Below are 18,883 nucleotides of genomic sequence, written 5' to 3' on the forward strand. Positions count from 1 at the left end.
TTTTCTCGTAAAGAAACAAGTGTCATGGCAAAAGATTTGCTTAGACATAAGGTTATAATTAAAGGTAAAAATAACCACTTTGGAAAATAAAGTGGTTCCAGCTGTAGATAGTGTATTTTTTTTCTTTTACTATTTACTGTATTCTATATGGAGTATGTAGCTATTTTTAGGCACTAGACCTTCTAAGCAGTGTATTGTTCTTTTTGAAAATGTAATCCAATATATTTTAATGCTTATGATGAGGAAAGGCTATTAATTTGTTTGCTAAGTCAAGTCCACTGCACAAGATGATCATTTGTTCAGCAAACAGCCCAGTGCCCAACACACACAGCAGCCATTCAACAAACTAATTTCTCTTTCCCTTCCTATACCTTATTGTAGTTGTCATTTAGTGAAATGGGGTGCTTATAGGAAAAGCAAGACTATAACATTCACACATTGTAATATCAAACATCAACATTTGGAAAGAATGCACAAAAAAATCCATCGAAGAATTTTTATATAAAAATTTTTAGATGGTACAATAATAATCTGATCATAGATAAACTATTTTTCAACAACTAATTTCAGATGAACTTGACATTTAAAAAAGACATAATTTGGCTCCAAATTTTACTTGGAATAAAATATAATATAGCTTCTTATAGATTTGGTCTTTTTTTTTTACATGCATACTTTTACATAGCAGAAAGTAAACTACTTATTAGGACAGAAAACTTATATGGACCTTAGTACCAACAAACATTATAAGCTACGAGAATTGTAATATAATTTAGTAACAGATTGTAGTCACACTGTAAAACTACCAATTTCATATCAGCACATTTGCTATGATGTCTACCACGTACCAAAGACTGGAAGTTCATAAACATGTGTACACTTAAATTAAATTGGATGCCTAACACTTTTCTTCTGATACACAATCTTTCATATGTATCTTCATTATTTATATCAGGTGTTGCCACTTCCCAAAATATCCCACACATTCAATTTCAAATAATAGCTACAAAGTGCCTTCTAAATCCAGATAACAACACTGTTTCTAAATTCCTATGTTAAGATAAATATACATTTATACAAAATGTTTTCATGCTTAGAAATATTACAAATTGATCACTTGGTTATAGACATTTCTTGATTAAAAAAAAGACTATCCTAGAAGAATTTGAAAGAAATTATTTGTTATATATACATTTTTTAAGTTATAAATATTGTTAAGTACCTGTAGAATTGACAGATGGAGAAAACAAGATATTCACAGGCTTTCTTTTAAAGATATAGATCAATGAGGAACTCAAGAAAAGTGAAAATGAAAGTCTTTTCTAAGGGAAAGGGCTAGAATTCAAGTTGTATGGGTTCCCATAGGAGGGGTTCTCAAACAATTGATGAATGGGTGATCACATTCACTTTAATCTCTACATTCAGCAGGGTGCTCAATTTTGAACACAATAGTACTTGATGACAAGTTAGAGCATGAGGTAATCTTAATATATTACATACTACTTTTCACAGATGCAAGGTTTAAAGTATTACTCCCAAAGTGTGGGCAAATATACACAAAAGAACAAAACAGGAAAATTTAAGTAATGCATGCCAGTTACTTGTTTCTTGGGAAAGTAGTACCATTAAAATACTTAGCACTCATCAAGTTATTATTGTTTGCCAGACAAGGTGCTGAGAAAGTTCCTTATCCAATAATCCTCTTGACCCTCTCTACTAAAGTCCTAGTATTATGTTCTTCTTTTACATGTAGAATCTGGGGCTCACAGTGGTCGAGGAACTTGGCCCGAGTCAGGTTTGGTAAGCTTTAAATATATGTGAGTGGATCTTGTCTTACAGTGTGAAAAAGACCACAAGACAGGGCATGAAAGGGAGCTGGGTGTGTATGGGGAAGTAGGGGAACACACAAGGTCACTTGTTCGTTCTTAAGCTATTTATTTCCACATATCATCCAGAAGACTGGCTATGGAAATCATTACTCTGTACACATAGTACTCTTACAAATCTCTCTTATCAATTGAAGATTCCCTGCTGTGAATATGAGTGTAACAATATAATGAAGACAAATTACATGATTTTATATATATAATTATTTTAAATCATCAATATATTCATGATAGAGTACCACACAAGGCAATTTTGACATTAGGGTTTGTACTTTTATATTACTATTATGATGGTTTCAAATTCCACCAGAAAAGTATTCTTATTCTTTGAAATTTACACCTTCAATTTATAGTTTCTGTTATAATAGTTCTGAGGTATCATGGATGTACCTTGACTTCATTATTCAAATAAAATTCATGTTACTACTGCAGTGCTAGCACAACAACTAAGCCTTAAACTGAGCCAGATATCTGCTAAAGTAAATTGCTTTACACACTAAAGCCAGTCAATAAATAAAAGTCACTTGCAATAGAATTAAGAATACAGTTGCAGGGCTGGAGTTCAGTGGCAGAGCAGTGGCCTTGTATGCCTGAGGCCCTGGGTTCTATACTAATCACTGAAAACAAAACAAACATACACCCAAAAAGAATGTAACTCCTTGCTTAAAGAGACCCTAAACTATGCTTTTCAGATTTTTGAACAAGTATAATTTAAAAATTATTCAGTGTCTTCAAGTGTTATGTCCCCAAACTAATTTTAATTAATTAATTCATGCAAGGCTCTTTAATTAATGTGATAAAAATCTCTTTCATCAGCTAACTTTTAGGGAAAACACATTCCCATTTTTTAAAAGGCTTTATTAAAAAGCGTTTGTGAAAAAAATGCAGTGTACATAATTAACTAAGAATGCAGTATACATAACTAACAGAAATTAAATTTGCCCATGGGAGCCAACCTGTAAGACTATAACTTTGCTTAAATTTAGCACCATTATTATATATAAAAGATGGATATGCTACAGTTATTAAAAATGTTTTCCTCTGCAATCAATTCATCATTTCTTGATACAGTGTAAAAGGTTATACTCCAGAAAAAAAATATATTACAAATGTGCATATATGCGTAACGAAGAGGTCTTGCTACCTTCACAGTTTTCTTTTTAAAATGGTGACATTTCAAAGGATGAGAAAAGCCTGAGTTTGGTTAAGTAACTGAAATAAACATAAGAGAATGTCACTAGTACATTTTTACAAAGGCCCAGTACAGGTGTGATAGTCCCTAGGGCAATGATTAAACTAAGTCTAACAAAAATAAAGGGTAAATCCTGCAGCAGAATGCCCAGAAAACTGAGAAGAGGGTTTTTGGGAGTGAATATCATTCGGAGGAGAGAAATAAAACTGAAGATGTAGACTGGGTACAGCCAGCCTGACTTGTACACAGCAGGGTGACCTGCCACACGCACCATTTCTACAGTGTCAGACCACAGTAAAAAGCCCCACAGGAATAGCTCCGCCCTGACATCTCTGTGGGACATTGTCCTCAGAATTCTCGAGTGAAAGGAGGGCTCCTGAGGCCCCACTACAGCGAGAACCTGGCTGTGTGGTCGCAACCCAATGGTGGTTTTGGCTGCAGGGTTTTCTTCATTTTGTCTCACTTGCTCCGTCACCGTTTTTATCTGTTGCAAAGACGTGTGGCTGTGCTCATCTTCGAAACCTGCAATGAATTGATTCACATGTATTTTAATGTGTAAAATTCAAAATTCTTAATTCAGTTGTTATTAAGCCAGGCCTGGTGGTACATGGGTGTGATCCCAGCACTCAGAGGCTGAGGCAGGAGAATGGTGAGTTTGAAGCCAGCCCGGGCAAGGTCTCAAAAACAAACAAATAAGTAAATAAATGTTGTTAAAGTGTAAAATTCTAAATTCAAGGTAAAAATAAAATTCTAAGTGTTTTCTTATTTGACACATGAACATAATAGGCTAGCACACTGAAAAAACAGAGGTGCACATGGTTCTTGGTGCCTTGGTATTTTCCTGAGTATGCATCCTAAGTTGCCTTTGCCATTTCATAGTAACAGCCATTATTAGTTAATGAGCTAAGCACTACTACACAGATTATCCTACAAATACAGAAACTGAGTCCTGGGAGAATAAATGAGAGTGAATTCACATACACAGGAAGGGGCAGAGCTGGAACTCACATCAGATTTATTTGACTCCAGCTGACTCACCCTTAATTTTAAGCTGCTATTACCTAGAGACAAGATATCGTGTGCTAATTACAAAGCATGCAGGTATGGTAAAATTAAATGAATCTAAAAGTCCACCAGTCAAACCTTGTCATTTTGTAAAATGAAACAGACTTGTGGGATCATTATACGCCAGTTCTCTAAGTGGGTTGGTGCTGAGAGGAAGGGAATCTATTTGACCACTAAAGAATCACAGTAAAGAGCAATATGCTGAATTCACGATTTGTAAACCGTTCTTTCCCAAAAGTTTTTCAAGTGGTCAGTAGTATTGATTAATCCCTGTACATGACTTTGAGACTGTACACAGTCAATACACCTGTCATCTAAATGAGGAGGACATTTGATTTACAGCCATTGCTCTGTGTATGTGTGTGTCTGTGTGGGTGTTCCTCCCTAAGTATTCATAGGGCATCAAGGTTGGAGATTAAATCTCCAGACCTACAAATCTCAAGACCTACAAATGGTGTTAATATCACTGCTTTTGTTGATAGTCATGGTGGTTTTTTTGTAGAGATAAAACTCAGTGCCTTGCACACACTAGGAAAGTGCTACGCTGAGCTATACCCACCCCCAGCCCAATGGCATTGTTTTTTATGTGTGAAAGGTAAAGCTTTCTTTTTCAAACATTTATCCACTTAAACACCACTTTGGTTGCTAAGACTTTATCAGCCTTGACTAAGTTTACCCAGCGAACATGCTGAGCTGTCATACTGCCTGATAAGATGGAATTTAAAGGCGGTCATTAGATTAAATAGTTCTAAAGGTCAAAGACACAAAGTCAATACAAATGTGTTGAACTGTATTGAGCTGAAAGTGAAAACATTTTAAAATAAATTTTGATTAATGACCAAGAAATAAGCGATTTTTAAAATGACACGTTGTTTTCCATACAATTCACTAGTTGTTTTAAAAACTGGGTATCTTTATAAACTCAAAAGATTACATTCTTAATAAAACACTGCTTACTTGCTTTGAATCATTCACAGGAAAATGCCAGCACCCATGACCCTTACATACACTTTTATCCACCTTCGATGGCACTGTGGCTTGAGTGAGTACCACCTCCACACAATGTTTAAGTAAGAGAAAAAAATAACATACTAACTAACTATTATTTTAAGATGTATAAAATGATCTCAGATGCTCACTTGCATCTCTCATTTATATTTTAAGAACATAATACAGAAAGTATGTACTTTTAGCCAGATGAGGTGGTACATACCTGTAATCCCAGCACTTGGGAGGCAGAGGCAAAAGGATTACAAATTCAGTCAGCCTGACCTACATAAGAAGTCTCAGCCCAGCCTGGACTATATAGTGAAACTCTGTCTCAAACAAATGAACAAACATATACAAAAAAAGAAGAAAATGTATTTTTTGAATATTCTAGGATCTAAAGAACTCTCTCGCTTCTTTTAGTAGAAAAAAACTATTTAAATGAAAATCCAAATTCCTTTGCCAACACTGAGCTCACGTTGATATAATGGGGGCTCTTAAAGAAAGATGGTAAATTCAGCATTGTTTCAAGACCAGAAAGTATCAGTCAAAGAAGTGATACACTGGTGTTTTCTTAACAGACAGTGAGTTATAATATCTGAAAATGAGAGCTATTAGTATGAGCAATGAATTCTTAGCTCAAATTTGATCTTGATGAGATACTAGGTCTCAATCCATGTGAATTTGACCAATTCATCTGGGAATTTTTTATGACTTCATAGCTCAATAGAGACTAGTTCAGATTTGGGGGTAAGGGGAATCTGCTCCTGTCCTTTTATCCAGTGAGAATTGCTATAACTTCTAATTAGAAAGCTTTACTGGCCTCCCAAAGGAGAGTTAAGAGCCAAGACATCTTTGGCTTGTGGAGTGGACCAGCAAGTGAATCTCTGAGCAACATAAAGGTTGTGTATGAACCCTATTCCTTTGACTCCATCACTGGTTTCCCCAACAAATTAGTGCTTTTTAAATTCCCATGTATAGCTGGGATTCTTTTTCTTAATGTTAGTTGTTAATTGTTCCATTTGGGTAAAACAGTATTTATTTGTGCAAAAATCCAAAAAAGATACAAGCTGAAAGAGAGCAAAACACTCACTTCCGGAGAGGCTCCCAGAACCCTGAAACAAGCAAAAATCTCAGTCATTCTGTGCAGTTCCCCACATCTGTGCCAGTGACTCAAACAACCTTTTGTTTTACTGTGTAAACTAAATAATTAAGAAAACACTGGGAGTGGGCATGGTGCCTCCAAGCTACTTGGGAGGCAGAGGTAGGAAGATCGATGTTCAAAGCTGACCTGGGCAAAGTTATGGAGGCCCCATGTGAAAAATGAAATCAAAAGATGGCTGGAATGTGGCTCAAGAGGTAGAATGCCTGTCTAGCAAGAATGAGGCCCTGAGTTCAAACCCCAGTGCCACAGAAAGAAAATATTATTGCCATAACAAATATTTAAATAAGTAACCCCTACCTAATTTTGCCTTATTATTTCCTTCTATTGATTTATTTCTATCTCTAACTTGTTCCCCAAAAGTTTTTGATTGCTTGCAGGGAGAAAAATATAACATATTATAACAAATCTATAGTGAGGCAGTTTTTAGATGACAATAAGAAAGCTATAAATAGAATGAGGAAAGACAAGATGGAGGAAACACAAGAAAAGGCGCCAAAAACACATTAGGAGTGAAGTTGATATTTGAAATGTCCTCATTAGACCTCTCACTGTCTTCATAAACAAACACATATTAAAGTGTTACACTCTGCCTAACCTAGGCATCAGCAAATGACATCACAAATAGCAAGGAAATAGTCCCCACCTTTATGACTCTATGTTTCCTGAATTCACACCAACATATGTAGAATAATAAATGGTGGAAGGGCTTTAAGAGGAAAGTACAGTCATCCCTGAGATTGGTTCTTGGGACACTTATGGGAACCAAAATACACAGATGCTTGAGACCTTTGTTTTAAAAAAGATGTATCATTTGCATGTAAACTACACACATCCTCCTCTGTACTGTAAATCATCTCCACATTACTAACAACACCTAATACAGTGTAAATGCTACATAGTGTATGCTATGCTATAACATTTAGGGAATAGCAATGAGAAAAATGTCTGTATGTGTTTCTATACAGATGCAGAAATTTTTTTCTGATATTTTTGCTCCATCATTGGTGCATCCACAGATGCAGACACTGGGTATGGAGGGCTGACTATAAGTTCTGTGATGAGAGACTGTCACAGAGGATCCAGATTAGCCTAGGAAGTCAAGGGCAGCTAATCTGAGAAGTGACAATAAAGCAGAGGTAAGAAGAATAAGTAGGAATGAATCACATGAAGAATGAACAAGAAATTAGTCAGGTTGTACGAATAGCATGAGTCAAGCAAAATCCTGCAGCTAGCATGAATTAGAAAAGTCTGAGGAGTGGTTAGGGAAGCCAGGAGGGAAGAAGAAGCTGAAAGGAGCTGACAGTTATTAAGTGGATTCTATATACCAGGCTCTGTTCTAAGCCCTTTAGATGCATAAATTCACTTATACAAACCCTGTGGTTTAAATGGTATTATTTTCCCATTTTAGTGATGGATAAACTGAGACAGAGGTCATGATGCTAGCAAGTTGAAAAATCAGAACTTGGGTTTCAACCCCTGAAACATTGTCTGTCACAAGGACAGATTAAATAAAACCTTTAGGACTAGGATAAACATTTTCAACTTTGTTCTATGTTCCATAGAAAGTCTTTGCAAAGACCTGAGCAAGAGAAAGACCCATTTTGAGAAGGGAAGACAGTGGCTCAAAGAGAACATGGTGAAGTCAGCAAACAGGCAGCTGATACTCAAGAAGCTGCTTACTCAATTCTCCAGAACAGGAGCACAAAGTTCTCAGAAAAAAAACGCGACTAGTTTTCATTAACAGTCTCTGGATTCTAGTTTTCCTGAGAGTAAAATATTCTAAAGGAAAATAATGGTTCAATCATAACACTGAAAGGAAAAACTCTACAGAAGATAATTAATGATCCTATTAAAGTAAGTTTTAAGAAAACAAATGAAGGACAGGAAGCTCTTTCAGTCATAACGCTCTGAGAGAGCAAGAGAAAAACCTGGCAATACATTATAACCCAGTCTAAGGTAAATATGAACATTATTATTTTGCCACTGTATATCTATGGGGGTAAGACAAGTAAGTTTTAAAATTTTTTTTGTTATCTTATTGTTACTGGGTGTACATTATGACATTTACCAAAGTTCTTACAATATATCATAGTTGAATTCACCCCTCCATCATTCTCCCTTTCCCCTTTCCTCCCATTCCTGGAATAGTTTCAGCAGGTCTCGTTTTTCCATTTACATAAATGTGCACATAATATTTTCACCATATTCACCCTCCTACAGTCTTTCTTTATATCCTCCCCCTCCCACTGGTACCAACCAGACAGGAACTGTTTTACCTAGCTGTTTTCCGTTTTTGGAAAGAGGCATTTTTCTTTGTTTAAGAGAGCTATATACAGTTTCCATTGTGACATTTCCATGTGCATATGTGTTATAACCCAAATTGGTTCATTCTCTCTTTTCTTCTACTTTCTACCTTAGGCCCTTTCTTATGTGATTTCAACAGGTTTAAAAATTCTATATTCATTCTTGTATAGGAAGTACATCAACCATATTCACCTTCTTCCTTCTTTTACCCTCCTTCCCTATCAGTGACCTCCCCTTAGCATGACCTGTTTTTTTGTTTTTGTTTTTTTTTTGTCTTTTTTGGTGCTGGGATCGAACCCAGGGCCTCACGCATGCTAGGCAAGCGCTGTACCACTGAGCTACATCCCAGCCCCTGTTTTTTATAACATTGCTTGCATTTGCATTGTGTCTATCTCCCACATACAGAAGATGAGTAATATTGCCAAGTAATGAATGATGAACTATAGAACTAATGTGGTAGCTATCATATCCAGAAAGTTAATATCTAGAAAGCACTTAAAATAAGTATCTGATACCTAGAAGAGTCACATATGTATTAAATAGAGAAAAACATGGCAATAGCTAGATCATTTACTGCTTTAAACTAATTGGAATAGAGTAGAAAATAACAATGTGTAGAAAGTAGTAGGAGTGATTGCAGCTTACACTTTGGTTATGGTTAGGGTGCTACCCAAGTATCCCACATATCTGAGGAGGCCGAAATAGTGTCACATTATAGTGTCTTAACAAGATCATGAGTTGATTTATCATATTTGCCTGTTTGCATCACAAAGAAAAGAACAAGATCATGAGTTGATTTATCATATTTGCCTGTTTGCATCCACAATATGTGTAGGTTTGGAGACAATGATGGCAGCTAGCAAGAGCTCACAGTGTGCACCTCTCCAATTCCATGATCAGTGTTCAGTGATATCACCTTGGTAGCATGAAACTGGTCATGGTGGGAATATTGACACTATGGCAATTGTCAAACACTACATATCAGAGTTTCCCCATATATAGCTCTGCCCCAAAGAGCAGCTGGTGAAACACTGACCAGAATTCAACTGCCTATTCTCAAAACAGTAAGCAAGTTTTCGCCAAACAATGATGATGATGCTGATGATAAACGCAAGACAAATGTGCAACCCATCCTCAGTTCTGGAAAAGTGCGTGAGCGAACATTTCTACCTGTGAAATAGTTATAAGGACTTGGTTTACAGAAGGCATTGTATTGAGATTGAGAAAAAATTTAAAAACCATAGGACCCAGTTTCAGTTCCCTACCATATATTGCATAAATCTGATATAAATGTGTCATTTCTAGATTTTATGCAATGTAAAATTTTAAGAGAACTTTTTTGTCCAAGGACACAACTGGAAGGGTAAAAGGTTTAAAGATGAGTTTACCCTCTACCATTACTTTATAAACTCATCTAACATCAGACAAAAATTGCTAAAAAAAAAAAAACTGATAATGTAATCAATTTTTAACTATTTTATTTTTGAGGAGAAAACTTTCTAATCTAAACTTTCTAATCTTCAGTTTTTCATTCAGATTGTATTGGGTCATCTCCATAGTTGACGTATGATTATGCTAGAGAATATTATATAATTTACTATATGTAGAGTTAGAAAATAATGATATCATATATTTATATTATTTATGATTCATATTTTTAGATATGTTTAACCAGAAATATATGATTATAAAATAGTGCATGCTGAATTCTTTGTGTTCTTTTATTCCTACCAGTTCTCTCAAATATTTCTTATATGTAAAAATAATGTATTGTTGAATATATTTCAGTAAAACAAATAGTAAGCTAAAATGTTGAAAAGCATATAGTTATTTCACTGCCACATACAAATAATTATAGGCTTTGGAATGATTTGAAATGCCTCTACAAGTATTTCCTATATATTATAAATATTTCACAGTGTTAAGTGCTCAGATGAAGACTAAAACTAGAAATCCCAAGCTGGTTGACAAAAGTTGACACAATGGAATGAACCTTATTCATTGCCTTCAGAGGACTTAGCTCAGCTTTAATTACATTTATTTGCAAGTGTGGTTTATTAACATCATTTTATATCCCCAGACCATGAACTCCATGTTTTTACTGTTGTACCCTCAGCACCTAGTTGAGTGCCTGGTATTGGTATAGAACTGATCCACCATGAAGTTTCTCTGAATAAAAGATAAGAGAGATTTTTTTCTGAAGTTTGCTAACATGCAATGAGCATCCTGTAGAAAACTTGCACAAGGGCAAGTGAGCCAAAGCATAAAAACTTGGCCCAAGAGCAAGTGGGCCAAGTTAAACAGATAGAAGGACGTTGGAGTCCTACACAGGGTCTACCACTCAGATTGTCCTCTGTCCCAATCTTAGAGAAAGCCCTTTAAGCAAAGCCATAGGACTGATTGCACTAACATGCCTTCAAAGACATCGAGAGATCATGGCAGTGTCGCATAGGGACCTGTGTAGCTCAATGGCAAGAAAAGATATAACATGGCATTGAGCCCAGCAGAGCAGGCTAGTGTGGTATAGCACCTGCATAACCCAGAAGAACTCAGGCAGACAGAGGGACAGCACCACCCTTAGCAGCAGTGGTTCAAAGCATTTCAGAGGCCTCCCAAGCATAGGTAGGGTCACTAATCAATGGAAGAAAAAAGGGCCAATGTGTGATTCCCAGAAGGCTGTGCTTGTGAGCTGATAGGAAGCAGTCCTGACTCTCCTCCCCCACCACAACAATAACTGATGCACACACCCAGAAGTAGGGGGACTTGGTGTCCTAAAATAGCAGTGGAATCAGAGCACAAGAGAAAATGGTGTTTTCATAGATAGGACCTCACCATCAATATACACACAATGTAAACAAAAAAATGACCAAGATTGTTTTATTGTTAATGATGATATGGAAAACAAGGCTTGATATTCTAAAGCAAAGAAGGCTTAATTGTTTATATTTCTTTATTCCTACCAATCTCCTTGAAACATTGATTTCAAAAATATCCTATAGCTTTCAAGTGTCTCATTTTACATACTGAAATTTCTCACAATTTTTTGCCCACTTAGAATAAAATTAACAGTTTGATAATACCTTGTTAAAGATGTCACAGTCAAATGGAGCCTGGACTCAAGATTTTGATAGCAACTGGTGTTCTGTGTCTGTTGGCACAAGACTCACCCCGGGAGAGTTTTTGGCTCAATCCACATGGATCTAATCCTGACAACTGGTACTGTATTAGAAGATATAAATCAGAAATTCTACCCTTCACTCCCTCCAGTCTGATAAATGTCTACTTATTTCTTGAGAAAGGGGAAAAAAAATCCTACAACTGATGTACTTTCCTGAAACTTCCTTCTTCTACATAGTGAAGGGAGGGAGAGGAAGGAAAAACCTTCCTTCTTCACATAGTTCTGCACACAGTGTTCCTCATACTCATCCCTGATGAGCACATTGCAAAACCACACATTAAAGAACCCCAGCTCACACTGGACTCATATTGTATAATAAGCTATTTCTTAAAAAGAAACAAAGGGGAACTCAAAATGCCATTCATTTTATTCTGGGGGAAAAAAAAAAACAAACAGTGCCCCAGCTTCTTGCTCCCCACCCCTTTTTAACCACTGTGACATCTCTTACATTCTATTTGGTTAAGATGTGGTTAGCTACATTTAAAGAAAATCTGGAAGGTAAGTTCCTTTAGGAATTTAGATTTGGCCTCTCAACATTTAACTTGATATTTTTCATGGCTCTCAGAGTTACTTATGGAGCTTTAAAAAATTACAGATGTCATGTTCTGTCTCTCCATCTGTGAATTGGTAAATATGTATGGTAGCTCACATGATGTTTTGAATAGTATCTCCTGGTGATTCTGGTGGGTTCCTACTGGGAAGCACCCTCCTAATTAGTCAGAAATTAAAGGACGGGCATGGTGGTTTAAGCCTATAATCCTAGCTACTTGGGAGGTAGAGATCAGGAGGATCTTGGTTTGAAGCCAGCCAAGACAAAAAGTTCACAAGACCCCATCTCAACCAATGACTAGACATGGTGGCACACACCTGTCATCCCAGTTACACAGGGAAGCAAAAATAGGAGCATTGTGGTCTAGGCCTACCCAGTCATAAAGCAAGATCTTATCTCAAAATAAGATCTTTTTGCATTTTACCAATGCAAAAAAAGGGGCTGGCAGTGTGGTTAAAGTGATAGAGCACCTGCCTACCAAGCATGAGGCCCTAAATTCAATCCCCAATACTGCCAACAAAAAAAAAAAAAAAAAGAAAAAAGAGAGCAAAAGAAAAATAGAGAAATAAAAGTTCAATAAATATTATTCTTGCCATTCATTTAAGAAATTGCATCGTGTGTATTATGGGGCTGGTGTGTAGTTCAGTGACAGAGCATGTGCTTAGTATATGCAAGACCATGGGTTTGATCCCCACCACTTAAAAAAAAAAAGAAGAAGAAGAAATTGTGTTTTGATAAGTCAATAACAAGAAGTAACTCAGAAAGGAACAGTTCCTTTTCCTTCTTCCATTCCTGCTCTGCAACCTCCCAAATCTGGATCAGTCCCTTGGTTCTATCTTTTCTACAGTCAATGCCCTGATTCCTGAGAACCATCGAGGAAAACCATAGAATCTTGATTCCTGGTACCACTCACTACTGTTCCTTCAACACTGCTCATTCACCCATTACCCTGTCCCTAGCTTCTTCATTCCCATTTCCCACATCAGCAATTCCAGGGCTTCCCCTGGAGTTCAGATTCTCTCCCTCCCAACATCTTCACTGTTCTCAGCACAAAATGCACTTCCTGTTTGTTATACAAAGAAATAGGGTATTTGTGGGTGGGAATTGCTCCCATTTTCTTGTTACTATAAATCCCCTGGAGAGTTTTCCAAATCACTAGTGCTGGAACCCACTCCAAAAAGTATGATTTATTTATCTAGAGATGCAGTCAGGCTTTCAAAAAAATTTAAGACACTTTAGTGGATATTAATGTATAGTCAAGAATGAGAAAGGACTGCTCTTAACTTGAGATATAAAATGAAGTTTTCTTTTTCCCCTCCCAGAGATCTGATTCTGTTCATATTGGTAGGTAGTGATAATTTTTAAAGCATTTTATTGTTTTCTTTATGATTTTTTGTTTTATCTTTTTTGTTTTCCTATTTCTTTTCTTTTTTTAAAATCTTTTTACTTTATTGTTTTCTTATGCTGTAACCATCAGAAAAAAAGCAGACAGAAATACAATACAGGCATAACTCTAAAAGCTTTGCCATATCAAGTAAATTAATTTGTTGATGATCATATTAATTTATTTTTGAAATTAACAAATTTGCTATCCTATGGATAAATAACTTTTACTTATAGTAAAAAAACAAAGTCTTTTAAGCATAGTGTCAAAAACTAAACCAATAAAGGAAAGATTGGTAGGTTAAACTATGCCAAAATTAAAAATTCTCTATGTCAAAATTCCACAGTGAAATTAAAATGCAGTTGATAATTCTGAAATATGCTAAATCTGTGACAGGGCCAAGCTTACCTCCCTTAACAGTTATAGAGCTCATGAATCAGTAGTAAAAACAAAAATGGATAGATCAGCAGAAAAAAGGATCAAGAACATAAATCTTTGATTTTAAAAATACAAATTGCAAGCTAGGCATGGTGGCACATGCCTGTGATTTGGGTCATGAGTTGAGGCCAACCTGGGCTACATAGTGAGACACTGTCTTGAAAAAGTAGAAAATACAAATTGCCAATAAACCTATGAGAAACTTGTTAAACACAGCTACTCCTTTTAAAAAGGCAAGTTGTGAAAGTAATAGGATCCAATTTTGCCTGTGAAACTGGCCAAGATAAGATGGAATTAATTACATGGTTGAGGAGAAACAGGTGTTTCCTTACACTACTGCTCGGAGGGTAGATGAGAGCATTCTGTAGAGAGCAATTTGACTACTCACACCCACAGCCTTAAAATCTTCTATTTTGACTCTGAGCCAGGAACTCTGCAGCTAGCCTTTTACCTAAAGAAACTATCCTCTGTGCTGCTGAGTCTCTGTCGCACTTGGCCCAAGTCTCTGGGATTAAGGAGACTACACAGAAGGAATTGGACCGGGGCCCTTGCGAGCAGATTTATTTGAAAGCCTCACCCTGCCAGCCTCATACCTGGCACTGCTCACTACGTGACAGTGGAAACCACCTCCTTTGCAGAGCACTGAGGGTTTCCACTCAAATAGCCTGTTGATCTCATCCCCAGCTAGTGGTCTCTGGCTAAGCAGACAGCTTTCATCATAGCCAAATCACTCTTGCCATAGCGTACTGTTCCCCTCAGGACCCCTTCTGTACTTCTCCATATGTGCGGCCAGTCCATAACAGTCACTTTCTCCCGGCAGCATTGTTGCCAAGGAGCCCAGGCATGAGCAGATGCTCTGGGTCCTCTGAGGACACTGTAGTCACCATCCTGATAGCATTCAGATCTTGTCCAGCTGCAGTTAACTCTCTCCACCACAAGCTCTGTCTGGCCAGTCACCTCTCCAAGTGGCTTCTGACTTTCCACACACAGCACAGGGCCCCTTCAAACACAGACCACCTACACCATCGGTATTGTACCCATGGCTTGTCATTGTACCCTCCCCAAGTCAAACCCATACTGCCTTACTCATTCCAGCTATGCTCTTTCCTAACAGCAGTGCTTAGCATAGCAAAAACCAGAACAAATCTAGCTGTCCAATGATAGAGAATTGGCCAAATACATCATGATTCATTGATATAACTGAATATTATTCAACCAATAAAAATGACACAGAAGATGATAGAATAACAAGAATGACACTCATTATACATTGTTAAGAAAAAAGGTTAAAAATCACTTTTCTTAACTGAAGAATGTATAAGATCTTATTAGGTATAGCGCTCTATTTTGTAGGTTTATGGTTGATATTCTTTTTGTTTTTCTATTTCACAACCTTTTCAAATAGATAGGTATTGTTTTGGAAAAATAAAACACTTCAAAATGGAATGTTGAGGGCTAGGTGTGATGACACATGCCTGTAATCCAAGGTACTTGGAAGGCAGAGACAACAGGATTGTGGTTCAAGGCCAGCCTGAACAAAAAAAGTTAGCAAGACTGTCTCCAAAAAAAAAAAAAAATCCAACATAGTAAGGAAGCAGAAGTAGGAGGATCACTGTCAGAGACTATCCATAACAAAAAGTATGGGATCTTATCTGAAAAATAAATAAAGCAAAAAGGACTAGAGATGTGTCTCAATTGGGAGAGCCCTTAATCACAAGGCCCTGAGTTAAAACCCTAGTACTGCCAATAAAAGGGAATGTTGAAAAAGTTGTGTTTTTCATCAGTATTGTTGCCTGGAACCTTTACGAATCCCATCAGGATGGGCCTGCTCTAGCTGGAAGGCTGAACTGGCAGACAGCAGCAGCTCTCTGCTTCTAATGGTGCTGGCTACCCCCCTTAAGGCTCTTCCCACAATAGGTACAGCTCATAACTCTAAACAAGTCCTAGATTAACAGTTTTCTGACTTTCTATTCCAGATGAAATAATAACTCCTAAACAACCAAAAATTGTGTCGATCTGGTTGAAGAAGGAATTAGGACCTCTAGAGACTTTCCCAACTTGCCGCCCCCAAGATTTTCTCTCCTCCTTTTACTTAGTAGCTCTTGAAGTAGTTTTGTAGGTTTCCAAAATGCCAATTTTGATAAACAGCCATTGTTGGTTTTAAGACAACTTCCATGCCAGCAGAAAGTCTGTTGATTCAGGGTCTGAAACCCAACCAAAGTTATGTTTACTTCTCAGACATGCCCACTCATCACACTCACACCTAACTTCCTGGAGGCCCAGCCTTCCTTTGATGTAGAAAGCATTCTTCACCATGTGTACTCCTGCAAGTCCCAGATCACCCCTATAGTATTTTCTGACCTCTGACACCTTAGACAAAATTAAGTTGTCCGTCACCTGTGGCCCCATAGTACTATAGCACTTTGTAACATGGTGTCCATGCTGAGCTACAAACACTATGCAAATGAGCCCTCATACCTTAACCATGGACACTCATGTGTGTGTGCTGGTTTAGATGGGGATGAGGAATCAGGTGATAGCAGGGAAGGAAACTGAATGATGACCATGATTGGGGTTCAGACAATAGAATGTCTATTATGCCCGATGTAAGGGGAAACTGAGTCCCCCATCTCAAAAGAACTCTGTCTGTGCTAGAATCAGTAGGAGAGGACATGGTGGCTTCCAGTTGAGAAAAATGGCCATTCCTTAACATCCTCAGAGATCAGGCAATTTGTTAGCACATGTACATTTTGGGAATAAAAAGCTATGCATTCAAACGAAAATAGTCTTTCTAGTACTGTGTTTGGGACCTCTCTAGACAAGTAGAACTTGGTGGAAAGAAGTCAATACTCCAACTGGCAGACAAAAGTTAATACATCTAAAGCACTGGCAGCACAACAGTTCATATGCCAGAGACAAGTGACTGCAGGACAGATGGTGTTTAGATTAGAGGCTTTAGCAGGTACAACAAGGTGTATGTGCATGGGTATGACAACTAAGAGCAAAGCAGGAGCAATGGAACACTCAACCAAATGATAAGAACACAAGAGACTCACCTTGAATCTGGTTTTTTAAAAGAAGCTAGAGCAAGATGGTGGAGAAAAAGGAAATGGAGGTCCAGTCACTAAAAGGAGACTCAGCTCGCAAACTTCAGATGGGAATGCTAAAGTGCACTCATTTGTACCCATAGACCAGGAAGAGTGGAGGACATTCAAGCTATACAAGTATTCTTGTCATTTGTCCTGTGGCTGGGGATTGGTGTTAATAGGCACTATGTATGTCTATGGAATTTTCATGCATCAGAGATCTATGGAACAGAAAAATATTCCCATGGAAGTTCAATTTACATGAAATGATGCACTCAGAAATTGTAGCATTGTAATCACTTGCTACTGTGGCATGGGAAGTTAAGAGAAAGAATTCTTTGGTTCAGCATATTTCATATATAGAAAAAAATTCATTAAAAATTTGGAAAAGGAAAAGCTACACAATGATTGAAACTTTGTAGCTTAGAATTAAGACAGTAAGGGTAATTCAAGGGTGTCTATAAATCCAAGCATTTAGATTACCTTAGTTTCATCTAGTATGAAGTGAAAACTGCTACAAGCTAACAGATATGCATGCATTTCAAGCTGTTTGGACAGAGCACAGAACACACTCACTTTCCCATTTTCTAAACCTTATTCGTCAACCATCCCTATCCTATTTCTTTGATTCTGAGGTACCACATGTAATAATGCCATATTTAGAGCAATTTATTTTGGTTCAGGTTTATCTATTAAGATTTGTATGTTGCCAAGGTGTGTTAGCATACGATTGGAATCCCAACACTTAGGTAACTGAGACAGGAGGATCCCAAGTTCAAGGGCAGCTTGAGTTAAAAGTGAGTTCAAGGCCAGAAAAGACATAGAAAGACTTCTTTAACAGGAGAGAGATTTATATATTAACGTATTTGCATATTAAGTTAAATTCCAGGAGATAAATGAGAACACCCTCATGTATCTAAAATTCACATAATTTCTTGTATTGTTATACATGAGTTAAAAGGAGTGTAGGAGACTATTTGATTTCAAGTTTGCATAAAGATCAAATGCATGTAACGTTAATAATTACAAAGGTATTTCAAGCAAATGCTAGATTTTTGGGGAAGGTTGGGTTTTTTTGATAGTGCTAGGGTTTGAAGTCAGGGCCTCATGTTTAATAGGCAGGCACTCTAGTACTTGAGCCATTCCACCAGTCTTTGCTTTTGTTGTTTCTGAAATAGGGTCTCACTTTATGCCCAGGATAGCCTGAACTGCAGTCCTTCTATTTATGCTTCCCCTGTAGTTGCCATCTCAACTACTGGTCACCTGTGATAAACCTAACAGTTCTTCAACAAGGCGTAAAAGGACAGGCTCAGAATTCCTGGTGGCCTCCAACTCAGTTTTCCTTTCAATTTGAGGAGTGAAAGTGACTGGAAGTGAGGTGGTTGTTGACCCATAAGTGACTGAGTGACTCTCTTCATTGTACCTGTCATCAAGCATTCTGCAGCTCACTCAACTGCTCCATTCACCCCACCCATCTCCCATACCTTTCCCATTTCAAATGCACAGCCCAACAAAATCCTAGCCATACAGAAACTATAGCACACAAACATTGCAAATTAACCCATGTACCAGCACATGAAATTAAATGAAAGTTGAAGGAATTTATGACTGAATAAAGCATTCAACTAGCAAAGTACTTTTTAAAGGC

General features: G+C 37.2%; 1 protein-coding gene across 1 annotated transcript in view; it reads right to left on the reverse strand.

The window, feature by feature from the left end:
- Positions 1 to 482: 482 nt before the first annotated feature.
- Positions 483 to 18,883, reverse strand: part of Tmem236 (transmembrane protein 236) — a 38,812-nt gene continuing 20,411 nt past the window's right edge. Inside the window, exon 4 of the mRNA XM_020180981.2 lies at positions 483 to 3,600. Within this exon, the coding sequence (XP_020036570.2) occupies positions 3,047 to 3,600 (554 nt within the window). The 3' untranslated portion in view covers positions 483 to 3,046. The remainder of the gene's footprint in view (positions 3,601 to 18,883) is intronic.

This window comes from Castor canadensis, chromosome 15 (genome assembly GCF_047511655.1).
Source record: "Castor canadensis chromosome 15, mCasCan1.hap1v2, whole genome shotgun sequence".
Classification (NCBI taxonomy): domain Eukaryota; kingdom Metazoa; phylum Chordata; class Mammalia; order Rodentia; family Castoridae; genus Castor; species Castor canadensis.